Below are 13,644 nucleotides of genomic sequence, written 5' to 3'. Positions count from 1 at the left end.
CCACCACTGACAGTGGCAATTTAGACCACGTGTCCAGTTTACACTTGAATCTGGCTAGTATTGGGTTCAGGTTTAGTTTCTCATAGTCAATGACTTTAGATGTTACATTAATACCCAAATATTTAAATTCATTGACCACTTGTAAGCAATTACTAGTTTTCTTAAGAGTTATTGGTTACAATATTTTCAAGGTTACTGTGGTCGCCCTGGAACTTAATTATGTAAGCTGAATTGATGTAAAGCAAAATAGCCTTTTCATGATGTTATTTCTTATTTGCACCCCAGGTTTGCTTGATGTATACGGATTTGAATCTTTTCCACAAAACAGTTTAGAACAGTTGTGCATTAACTACGCTAATGAAAAACTTCAACAGCATTTTGTATCTCACTACATGAAGGCCCAACAGGTAAATACTATTTTACTGTAATAGACTGATACTCAAAGTATAAATGACATTTTAATTTTTATTTCATAGATCAAAAGTACACATCAAAATAAGAAACGTAATATATGTTATCAGAGAAATTAGCTTCTTTCTCCTCCATTCATTCTCAATATTCTATATTCAATGAAGACAGAAATTTAAATTTCTGAGATAGGAGATGGCAGGTTCTACTAATAAGATTCTGTGTCGAGGGAAGGGTAGAAGAGGTGAGAAGAGCTACAAGCTGAGCTCTTTTTCGCCTACATAGAATCTTATCGGCAGCAACGGTCATCTCCTATCTCAGGAATTTAACAATCTGTCTTCACTAAATATTTTACTTGTGAATTGATAATTTTGAGAGTGAATGTGAGGCTAAGTGCCCACGATGCAGAAATGCTGCTTATTTTTTCTGCATCTCCCTGGCAGGAAAACGCATGCGGATTTTACATGCATTTTTCCCGCCAGGTAGAAGCATTTGTCAAGCGTCTTTGCATGCATTGTTGCATGCGGGTTATCAAGCTCTTTTTCAGGTGATTTTAGCATCACTTGGAAAAGTGCTTAACAACTTGGTCACACTATATAAATCCATGTTGGTTGCATGGATTTATATAGTGTGACCAAGTTAATAGTTAAAAAAAAAAAATGGTAAAAAATAATAAAAAAAACATTATACTCACCTTCTGATGGCCCACAGTCTTCCCTCTGGTGCGTCCTGGCTCCTGACTAAATGACGTCATTGAAGGCCCTTTCACACCATCGTGAGCCACCAGGGAGCCAGAACGCACCAGAGAGAAGACCGCGGGCCATCAGAAGGTGAGTATAATGTTTTTATTTTAAATCCTTTTTTTATACAGGTACTATGGTACCCGGGTCTGGAGACCCGGGAACCATCCGCACATTGAATCGTTTAATATCCGCATGTGCACATGTAGTCATGCGGATATTATGTTCTTTCAATGCAAGTCAATGGCGGCAATTACGCCACGTTTCCGCAAAAATAATGGACATGCAGGAGATTTTTACGGAATGATAATCCACAGCGGAAATTTCCGCAGCATGTGCACAGCACTTTTGGATTATCATTGGGGACCATGGGGCACGTATTACCAAGCGTTTTTTAAGCGTTTTCGCTGCGGAAATTGGGCTGCAAAAACGCTTGAAAAACACATAGTGGGCACACAGCCTTAAGCTCTGGTGGAGAAAGAAGCAGTTTTCTCAGAACTCATGCATTTTCATGTGCCCCCATCAGCAATGTATATTATCTTGCTGTAATTGAATAAGAATGAGAAGTACGATGTTACTGTATATAATATCACTGTGTAACCAAATGAAATTCAGGAAATTCTATTACTTCACATGGCTTCTCAGATGCTGTCAGTAGAGAGGACTATTTCCAGGTATGTTCTTATTAGATTTGTATCAGAAATGTTTGCAACTGAAAAATCCATTCTATACATGTACAGTGAAGAAAATAATTATTTGATCCCTTGCTGTTTTTGTAAGTTTACCCACTGACAAAGACATGAACAGTCTATAATTTTAAGGGTAGGTTAATTTTAACATTGAGAGATGGGCCTCCAGGGTTGCTGAGCAGAGATGGAAAAGGTCCCACTCCAACGAGCACTTCATCGCATTCAAACAATCCCTCACTATTTTCAAGTCCACACTCACTGCAGCAAAACAAACTTACTTCTTATCTCTCATATCCCTGTCTCACAACCCCAAACAGCTATTCAACACTTTCAATTCTCTCCTCCGTCCCCCAGCACCTCCTCCTTCTCATCTCAGCCGAAGACTTTGCCTCATTCTTCAAGAAGAAGATTGACAGCATCAGACAAAGCTTTTGCCTTAAGTCCCCACAGCCCCTCCTCGTATCTATCCAACCTTCCTCCTCCAAAACCAGCTTCTCCACCATTACACAAGATCAAGTTTCCTCTTTACTCTCCAAATCACACCTCACCACCTCGTCCCAATCCCATCCCACCTAATCCCTAACCTTTCCACAGTCTTCATCCCAACCCTAACCCACCTCTTCAACCTGTCACTAACAACTGGTGTCTTCTCCTCATGTTTCAAATATACCTCAATCACACCCATTCTCAAAAAGCCTTCCCTTGACCCATCCTCTCTGTCTAGCTATTGCCCCATATCCCTCATCCCATATGCCTCAAAACTACTGGAACAACATGTCCACCTTGAACTGTCCTCCCACCTCTCCTCCTGCTCCCTCTTCGACCGCTTACAATCAGGCTTTCGACCGCACCACTCCACTGAAACTGCCCTGACTAAAGTCACCAACGACTTACTAACCGCCAAATCCAAGCGACACTACTCTGTCCTCCTCATACTGGACCTGTCATCTGCCTTACTACAGACTCTCTCTTCTCTTGGCATCACAGATTTGGCCCTATCTTGGATCTCTTCATACCTAACAGACCGGACATTCAGCGTCTCCCACTTACACACCACCTCCTCATCTCGCCCCTATCTGTCGGTGTTCCCCAAGGTTCAGTTCTAGGACCCCTGCTCTTCTCCATCTACACCTTCGGCCTGGGACAGCTCATAGAGTCTCACGGCTTTCAGTGCCACCTATATGCTGACGACGCACAGATCTACCTCTCTGGACCCGATATCTCCTCCTTATTAACCAGAATCCCACAATGTCTGTCCGCTATTTCATCCTTCTTCTCTGCCAGATATCTAAAACTTAATATGGATAAAACTGAATTCATCATCTTTCCCCCACCCACCTCACTCAAACCCCCCCCCCCCATCTGACCTGCCCACTCTCCCTAGTAACACAAGTTCGCTGCCTCGGTGTAACCCTGGACTCTGATCTCTCCTTCAAACCACATATCCAAGCCCTCTCCACTTCCTGCCGACTCCAGCTCAGAAATATCTCCCGGATCCACACATTCCTCAGCAAAAACTCTGCAAAAACACCAGTGCATGCCCTCATCATCTCCCACCTCGACTACTGCAACCTCCTACTCTGTGGCCTCCCTTCTAACACTTTCGCACCCATCCAATCCATCCTAAACTCTGCTGCCCGACTAATCCATCTGTCCCCCTGCTACTCCCCAGCCTCCCCCCTCTGTCAATCCCTTCACTGGCTCCCCATTACCCAGAGACGCAAGTTCAAGACCCTAACCTTGGCATACAAAGCCATCCACAACCTGTCTGCGCCATACATCTGTGACCTAGTCTCCCGGTACTTACCTGCGCCCTACCTCCGATCCTCACAAGATCTCCTTCTCTACTCCCCTCTTATTTCCTCCTTCCACAATCGCATACAAGATTTCTCCTGTGCATCCCCCCTACTCTGGAACTCTCTACCCCAACATATCAGACTCTCGCCTACCGTGGAAACCTTCAAAAGGAACCTACAGACCCACGTCTTCCGACAAGCCTACAACCTGCAGTAACCACCGCTCCACCATAATAATATCCAAAAAAAATGAAGAAAATCACATTGTATAAATTAGATACATTTATTTGTATTTTGCAGTGAGAAATAAGTGTTTGATTCCTCTGGCAAACACCACTTAATACTTGGTGGCAAAACCCTTGTTGGCAAGCACAGCAGTCAGACGTTTTTTGCAGTTGATGATGAGGGTTGCGTACATGTCAGGAGGAATTTTGGTCCACTCCTCTTTGCAGATCAACTATAAATCATTCAGATTTTGAGGCTGTCGCTTGACAACTCGGAGCTTCAACTCCCTCCATAAGTTTTCTATGGGATTAAGGTCTGGAGACTGGCTAGGCCACTCCATGACCTTAATGTGCTTCTTTTTGAGTCACTCCTTTGTTGCCTTGGATGTATGTTTTGGGTCATTGTCTTGCTGGAAAACCCAGCCACGACCCATTTTTAATGACCTGGCGGAGGGAAGGAGGTTGTCACTCAGGATTTTGCAGTACATGGCTCCATCCATTCTCCCATTGATGCGGTGAAGTAGTCCTGTGCCCTTAGCAGAGAAACACCCCCACAAGATAATGTTTCCACATCCATGCTTGACAGTGGGGACGGTGTTATTTGGGTCATAGGCAGCATTTCTCTTCCTCCAAACACAGCGAGTTGAGTTAATGCCAAAGAGCTCAATTTTTGTCTCATCTGACCACAGCACCTTCTCCCAATAACTCACAGAATCATCCAGGTGTTCATTGGCAAACTTCAGATGGGCCTGCACATGTGCCTTCTTGAGCAGGAGGACCTTGCGGGCACTGCAGGATTTTAATCGTTTAAGGCGTAATGTGTTACCAATAGTTTTCTTGGTGACTGTGGCCCCAGCTGCCTTGAGATCATTAACAAGTTCCCCCCGTGTAGTTTTAGGCTGATCTCTCATGTTCCTCATGATCAAGGATACCCCACGTGGTGAGATTTTGCATGGTGCCCCACATCGATGTCGATTGACAGTCATTTTGTATTTCTTCCATTTTCTTACTATTGCACCAACAGTTGTCTCCTTCTCACCCAGCGTCTTACTTATGGTTTTATAGCCCATTCCAGCTTTATGCAAGTCTATGGTCTTGTCCCTGACATCCTTAGAAAGCTCTTTGGTCTTGCCCATGTTTTAGAGGTTAGAGTCTGACTAATTAATTGAGTCTGTGGACAGGAGTCTTTTATACAGGTGACTATGTAAGACAGCTGTCTTTAATGCAGGTAACAAGTTGATTAGGAGCATCTAACTGGTCTGTAGGAGCCAGAACTCATAATGGTTTGTAGGGGATTAAATACTTATTTCTCACTACAAAATGCAAATAAATTTATCTAATTTATACAATGTGATTTTCTTGATTCTTTTGGGATATTCTATCTCTCAATGTTAAAATTAACCCACCCTTAAAATTCTAGACTGTTCATGTCTTTGCCAGTGGGCAAACTTACAAAAACAGCAAGGGATCAAATAATGATTTCCTTCACTGTATATGAGGTTGTTTCTGCAGCATATGTGTATATTAATGCAAGCCACAATCGGATGAATGTAATTTTTGTAATAAATCTGTCCTGTGTACAGTGGTGTGAAAAAGTGTTTCAGATCACAAAACCAATGTAAATATTAGACAAAGATAACACAAGTAAACACAAAACGCAGTTTTTAAATGAAGGTATTTATTATTAATTTAAAAAGAAATCCAAACTTACAGGGCCCTGTGTGAAAAAGTTATTGCCCCCTAAACCTAATAACAGGTTGGACCACCCTTAGCAGCAACAACTGCAATCAAGCGTTTGCGATAACTGGCAAGTAGTCTTTCACAACGCTCTGGAGGAATTTTGACCCACTCATCTTTGCAAAATTGTTGTAATTCAGCCAATTACTAGAACAAACCCGCATTTTTAAGGTCATGCCACAGCATCTCAATCGGTTTAAGGTCAGGACTTTGACTAGGCCACTCCAAAGTCTTAATTTTGTTTTTCTTAAGCTATTCAGAAGTGGACTTGCTGGCTTGTTTTGGATCATTCTCCTGCTGCAAAACCCAAGGGCACTTCAGCTTGAGGTCACGAACAGATGGCCGGACATTCTGCTTCAGGATTTTTTGGTAGACAGAAGAATTCATGGTTCCATTTACCACAGCAAGTCTTCCAGATCCTGAAGCAGCAAAACAGTCCCAGACCATCACACTTCCACCACCATATTTTACTGTTGGTATGATGTTTATTTTCTGAAATGCTGTGTTGCTTCTATGCCAGACGTAATGGGACATGCACCTTCCAAAAAGTTCAACTTTTTTCTTGACAATCCACAGACTATTCTCCCAAAAGTCTTGGCGATCATCAAGATGTTTTCTGGCAAAACTGAGAAAAGCCTTTGTTTTTTTTGCTCAGCAGTGGTTTTCGTCCTGGAACGCTGCCATGCATGCCGTTTTTTGTCCAGACTCTTTCTTATGGTGGAGTAATGAACACTGACCTTAACTGCGGCAAGTGAGGCCTGCAGGTCTTTGTATGTTGTTGTGGGGTCTTTTGTGACCTCTTGGATGAGTCGTTGCTGCGCTCTTGGAGTAATTGTGGTCAGCCACTTCTGGGAAGATTCACCACTGTTCCATGTTTTTGACATTTGTGGATAATGGCTCTCGCTGTGGTTCCCTGGAGTCCCAAAAGCTTTAGAAATGGCTTTATAACCTTTTCCAGACTAATAGATCTCAATTATTTTGTTTCACATTTGTTCCAGAATTTCTTTGGATCGCAGCATGATGTCTAGCTTTTGAGGATTTTTTGGTCTACTTCACTTTGTCAAGCATGTCCTATTTAAGTGATTTCTTGATTGAGGACAGGTGTGACAGTAATCAGGCCTGTATGTGACTAGGGAAATTGAACTCTGCTTCCCAAAGATGTGATAAACCACAGTTAATTTATCTTTTAAGGGGGGGCAATCACTTTTTCACACAGGGCCATGTTTGTTTGGATTTCTTTTTCCCTTACTAATAAAGATCTTCATTTAAAAACTGCATTTTGTGTTTACTTGTGTTATCTTTGTCTACTATTTAAATTTGTTTTGTGATCTGAAACATTTAAGTGTGACAAATATGCAAAAGAATAAGAAATCAGGAAGGGGGCAAACACTTTTTTCACACCACTGTATGACAAGGAATTAGATTTTCCTTTTACTGCTTTGTATCTGATACTTATTCGTAAAGAGAGTTGTTTTGGGACACTTTTATGTAAAGGGAATATGTAATCAGAAAATGAGGTATTGTTTAAATCCAGTATTTTGTGTTAAATGTATTTAAAAAAACAAACGTGATAATGTTATTTCTTCTCATAATTTAATCTGTATTAAAAATAAAAATTTGAAATCTTGCAAAATTCACACTGGACTCTGGGGCTAATTTAAGCTCTTAGTGATGGATCTAATTTTGACCTTAATGACCAGGCCAAATTTTTTAAATCTGACCAGTGTTACTTTATGTGGTAATAACTCTGGAACACTTCAACGGATCCCAGTGATCCTGAGATTGTTTGTTTCGTGACGTATTGTACTTCATGTTGGTGATAAAATTTGGTCAAAATGATTTGTGTATATTTATGAAATTATTGAAAAATTGACCCAAAAAATTGAAAATTTCGTAATTTTTAAACTTTTCATTTTTATGCCCTTAAACCAGATAGTAATACCACACAAAAAACAAAAATAATTAATAAATAACATTTCCCACAGGTCTACTTTATATCAGCACAATTTTTGAAACATTTTTTTTGTTAGGAAATTAGAAGGGTTCAAAGTTAATCAGCAATTTCTAATTTTTCCAACAATATTTACGAAACCATTTTTTTAGGGACCACATCACATTTGAAGTTACCTTTGGGGGTGATATGACAGAAAATACCCAAAAATGACTCCATTCTAAAAACTGCACCCCTCAAAACCACATTCAAGAAGTTTATAACCATTCAGGTGCTTCACAGGAATTAATGGAATGTGGAAGGAAAAATTAACATTTTACTTTTTTTTCACAAAAGTTTTGCTTTAGCCCCAAATTTGTTATTTTCACTAGGGTAACAGGAGAATATGGACCCCAAAATTTGTTGTACAATTTCTCCTGAGTACGCCGATATCCCATATGTGGGAGTAAACTACTGTTTGGGCGCATGGCAGGGCTCAGAAGGGAAGGAGCACCTTTTGAACACAAAAATAGCTGGAATCTCGAGTGAACACCATGTCGCGTTTGGAAAGCCCCTAATATGCCTAAACAGTGGAAACCCCCCACGACTAACCCCATTTTGGAAACTACACTCCTCAAGGATTTTTTCCAGGGTTATAGTGAGCATTTTAAACCCACAGGTGCGACAGAATATGATAACATTAGGTCGTCATATTGAAAAAGCTCATTTTATTCACAAAAATCTTGCGTTAGCCCCAAATGTCTCACTTTTGCAAGACAAAACACCAAAAATTGGACCCACAGTTTGTTAGCCATTTTCTTATAAGCATATCGCCATCTTTTTATTTTTTAAAACTTTTGCAAAAACCCTAAGCCTAACGCTAATGGCAAAAAATGAAAGAAATAAAAATTCTAAAATAAAAAAAAAATAATCTGACCAAGGGGACGACACAGGTGGGGTGACATGCTAATTGGCTTTTGATCATTGTGTTAGGGTCTTTCACAGTGATCAAAATAGGAAAAATACTTCTGTTGTTGCCGGGTGCTGACCGGGCAGATTTTGGCGGGTGCACTGCGCGTGTGTCCGCCATTTTTTTTCCCTCAAAGATGACACGGAGGGCCGGGGGACAGAGCAGGAGGTCTGGGGGGTGTGGCGGAAATACTGAAGGGGGTGTGCTCGGGGACATCATTTCTCTCTTCTCTCACATATATATCATGGGCGTGGAGAGGGGGTGAATATTCATGCCCTTTAACAGCGGGCACACGTGATCGCCCTGCAGCCACAGGAGCCGCGCTGCAGATACAATGTGTGCCACTATTAAAGAGCATGAATATTCAGTGCTTCCCAAGCCCATGGGCGTGGGGAGCAGTGAATATTCATTTTCTGTAGCAGCTGGGAGAGTGTAGGCTGCAGCAGGCGGCTTCTGCCTCCTGTGTCCCGCTCCTCTGCCGCTACCGCTCCCCCGACACCCCACACGGGGTATATATATATATATATATATATATATATATATATATATACCGCCCACCCCCCATTTTCCTCCAAAATTTTGTCTTTTAGGCCGAAAAATACGGTAATCCTCAAACAACCAACATAACCGAAAATGGTTATTTTCTGATAAAGGAATAGTATGCACAGATATCCTATATATATCAATTTGTGAAAAAAAAACGATTAACCAAAAGGATGAAGAAATATATTCAAGTTTATTACAAAAATATTAAATATCATATAATACAGACAATACACATGGATAAGGAAGTAGTACTTCTAAAAAGCAATATGGGGAAATGTAAAATAAACCCCATATATGAGACATGAAAATCCCAAATTGAGCTCCAAAGGATAACTAGACCATCAAATATATGAAAAGGTTATATAGTAAGAAAACAAGAGGGCTAGTGTATGAAAATACACATATGAAGCAACAATAGATGATAGAATAGTAGCATATATAACAGATGTACATAGCAATATCAACCTGTAGTGCTGACCACATAACAGAAACTAGTGGCTATAGACAATGCAAAAAAGTAAGGACTTGGCAATATAATATCAAGTTTTAATGGATAGCCCCAAGAAATGTCTGAATAGCACAGGGAGGTGATATTCAGAAAATATAATAGTGTGGAGCACCAACAGGAGATACCTAAATAGAATGCATATATCAAAATCTAGTTGTCAGTGACAGTATAACCCATAAATGATGGCTGTATGCAGGATATGCTAACATGGCAAGCAACATGTAGTGAATTGAATATAATCAAACAACATCATGCCCTACAATGATGCATAAGACTGCCAAGGTCAAAGTCATGATCTCATATTGATAAATGATAACAATACCTTGGGTCATGATATGTGAAAATATGGAGCTCGGGGAGGCATCTGCTTAGCGCCTCAACGTGTGTTTCACCTCACGGCTTTGTCAGGAGGCATGGCTTTAATGAAAAAGTGGGTCCTATTTAAGTAAGGAGGATGTATAATGAAAACAAATGTGATCAAAAATGTTATGTAAAATCTTCCCAATAAAAGCTTCAACTCAATCCACAAAGTCCATCATCTGTTAATGGAAATATAGGGGCCTTCACCGTTACTGGTAGCACAAAGGCTCTGGAAAAGCAAAATGGTCCTTGCCCCCCAAAAGAAATTCAGCAAATTCTGTCCTCCCAAATCCAAATGCCCCCTCCCTCCTGAGCCCCACAGAATGCCTAAACCACATTTAGGGTCCACATGTTTGGCATTTCTGTAGCGATGACAGCCCGCCTAATTGACGGGTGCATGTCTCCAGAAGCACGAGCTGGGCACAACATACTGGTCACTTCAACAGCAGTTTGCAATTTTCACTCAGCATTATCCACTGCTGCTTGTTTCGGGAAAACACCCATGGAGTCAAAATCCTCACTACACCTGTAGATAAATTCCCAGAGGGGTCTAATTTCCAAAGTGTGGTTATTTGAGGGGGGATTCTGCTCTTCTAGCATTTAGGGGCTGTGTATATGATATCTGCAAACTATTCTACCATAATTTGTTCTCCAAGAATCAAATAGCGCTCCGTCCCTCCCGAGTCTCGTCATGTGGCTAAGCAGTACTGTACAGCCACATATGGGGTATTGCCACCTTCAGCAGAAATTGTCTGACACATTTCAGCACCATTTTTACCCATTGCGCTGTGTGAAAATGTAAAATCTGAGGCTAAAACTATTTTTTTGTGGTAAAAATATAATTATTTTTTCTTTACCGCTCAATGGTATACATTTCACATGGTATAAATGTCACATGTGGTGTCAATATGATCACTGCTCCCCTAGATGAATTAATTGAGATGTGGAGTTTGTAAAATGGGGTCCCTTATCTCAGGTTTCCGCTGTTCTGGGACCTCAGGTATTACCCAAATGGGTCATGTCACCGGCAAACCACAACAGTAAAATCTGCACTGTAATATGGCGCTCCTTACCTTTTGAGCTTTGCATTGTGCCTGAAAAGTAGTTTTCGACCACTTATGGGGTATTGATGTACTCAAGAGAAATTGCGTAACATTTTCTTCTATTACCCCTTTGGAAAATTGCAAACTTGGAGTCAAAGCAATATTTTAGTGGAAAAAAAGAGTAATTTACTCAGCCCAATGTTATACAAGTTTATTTATCGCCTGAGGGTTAAAAATACTGGCTACTCCCCTAGATGAATTCCTTTAGATGTGTAGTTTACAAAATGGGGTCACATGTGGGGGATGTGCTGTTTCGGCATGTCGGGGGTTCTTAAAATGTGACATGGTGTTCGCAACCTATCCCAGCCAAAATAGCGCTCCTTCCAAGCCCTGCCATGCCAAAGCAGTAGTTTTCCACCACTTATGGGGTATCGGTGTACTCGGGAAAGATTGCACAACAAAATTTGGCTTCCATTTTCTCCTGTGTCCTGTGTGAAAATAAAAAATTGGGCTAAAACAACATTTTTGTGGTAAAAAAATTTTTATTTTTTTTTTTTTTTTTTTAGATTTTACCCCTGAGGGTGGTTTGCACGTTAATGACCAGGCCAATTTTTACAATTCTGACCACTGTCAGTTTATAAAGTAATAACTCTGAAACGCTTCAACGGATCCCACTGATTCTGAGACATATTGTACTTCATGATAGTGGTAAAATTTCTTCGATATGACTTGCGTATATTTGTGAAAAAAATGGAAATTTGGTGAAAATTTTGCAATTTTCAAACTTTGAATTTTCATGCCCTTAAATCAGAGAGATATGTCGCACAAAATAGTTAATAAATAACATGTCTACTTTACATCAGCACAATTTTGGAACCAAAATAGTTTTTTGTTAGGAAGTTAGAAGGGTTAAAAGTTGACCAGCGATTTCTCATTTTTCCAACAAAATTTACAAAACTATTTTTTTAGTCACCACATCACATTTGAAGTCACTTTGAGGGGCCTTTATGACAGAAAATACCCAAAAGTGACACCATTCTAAAAATTGCACTCCTCAAGGTGCTCAAAACCACATTCAAGAAATTTATTAACCCTTCAGGTGCTTCACAGGAATATTTGGAATGTGAAAGAAAAAAATGAACATTTATTTTTTTTCACAAAAATGTTACTTTAGACCCCATTTTTTTATTTTAGCTAGGGTAACAGGAAAAAATGGCCCCCTAAATTTATTGTGCAATTTCTCCTGAGAACGCCAATTTTCCAATTTTGCAATAATATGGGGGCTAACCACTGTTTGAGCGCACGGCAGGGCTCGGAAGTGAAGGAGCTTCACAGACATTTATAACATTGAGCCGCAAAAATAAAATGTTCACATTTTTCCCACAAAAATGTTTTTCAGCCCCCAATTTTGCGCAATTTCTCCTGAGTAAGCCGATACCCCATATGTGGAAGAAAACCACTATTTGGGCACTCGGAAGGGAAGGAGCACCATTTGACTTTTTGAATCTAAAATTTGCTTGAATACTTAGCGGACACCATGTTGCGTTTGGAGAGCCCCTGATGTGCCTAAACAATGGAAACCCCCTACAAGTGACCCCATTTTTGAAACTACACCCCTCAAGGATTTTATCATGAAGTATAGTGAACATTTTAAACCCAGAGGTACGACACAGAAATTGATAACATTAGGTCATTATATTGAATAAGTTGTCATTAGTCTTGAGTGTTCGCTACTTGAGTTTGCATCGGGTACTCAAGTATGCACCATGTATCGCGGGTGCTCTAGTGACATGCTCGAGTCCCCTCTCCGCATGTTTCACGGTTTTTAGACACCCAAAAAAAAACATGCTGGGATCGCTCGTGCATGGCAGGCAATCTCCGCAAGGTTTTTTTGGCCGCGAAGCAAATGGGGCGGAGACTCGAGCATGTCACTCGAGCACCCGCGATACTCTGTGCATACCCCAGCACCCGATGCAAACTCAAGTAGTGAGCACTTGCGCTCAACCCTAGTCGCCATATCGTCATCATTTTTTTTCTTTACTTTTGAAAAAATTCCAACCCTAACACAACCCTAACCTTAGCGCAACCCTAACCCTAACTCTAGCACAACCCTAACCCTAGAGTTTATTTTTTACTCTGTTCCTCTTGCGGTATAAGTGATTAGACGTCTTTATTCTTCGGGTCTGTGCGATTACAGCGATACCAGATTCATATCTGGTTTTATGATTGACAGCTGTCACACACTAAAAGACGCTTTTTTTTTTGCAAAGACTAGTTTTTGCATCGCCATATTTTAAGAGCTATCATTTTTCCATATTTCGGCTGACAGAGTTATGTGATGGCTTGTTTTTTGCGGGACGAGTTGACGTTTTTATTGGTACCATTTTCAGGCATGTGACATTTTTTGATCGCTTTCTGTTCTGATGTTTGGGAGGCAGAATAAAAAAAAAACAACAAATCCGGAATTGTTTTTTTTTTTTTTTTATGCCATTCTGCGTGTGGTAAAATTGATAACACAGCGTTATTCTTCAGGTCAGTAGTTTTACAGCGGTATCACATTTATGTAGTTTTTTTTTATGTTTTGGCGCTTTTACACAATGAAAACTATTTTATAGAAAAATATTTTTTTTGCATCACTTTATTCTGAGAGCTATAACTTTTTTATTTTTCGGCTGATGGAACTGTATGGCAGC

General features: G+C 40.4%; 1 protein-coding gene across 3 annotated transcripts in view; it reads left to right on the top strand.

Moving 5' to 3' along the window:
- MYO19 (myosin XIX) overlaps window positions 1-13,644 on the top strand; it is a 264,615-nt gene that overhangs the window by 166,805 nt on the left and 84,166 nt on the right. For all 3 annotated transcript variants that reach the window (XM_073666532.1, XM_073666533.1, XM_073666534.1), the window contains one exon: window positions 286-407. In XM_073666532.1, coding sequence (XP_073522633.1) covers window positions 286-407 — 122 coding nt within the window. The remainder of the gene's footprint in view (window positions 1-285; window positions 408-13,644) is intronic.

This window comes from Phyllobates terribilis, unplaced genomic scaffold, assembly GCF_046119375.1.
Source record: "Phyllobates terribilis strain yellow unplaced genomic scaffold, ASM4611937v1 Scaffold_2__4_contigs__length_985480577, whole genome shotgun sequence".
Lineage (NCBI taxonomy): Eukaryota > Metazoa > Chordata > Amphibia > Anura > Dendrobatidae > Phyllobates > Phyllobates terribilis.
Note: the sequence above shows the minus strand (reverse complement) of the source record. Positions and strands in the feature narration are given on the sequence as shown.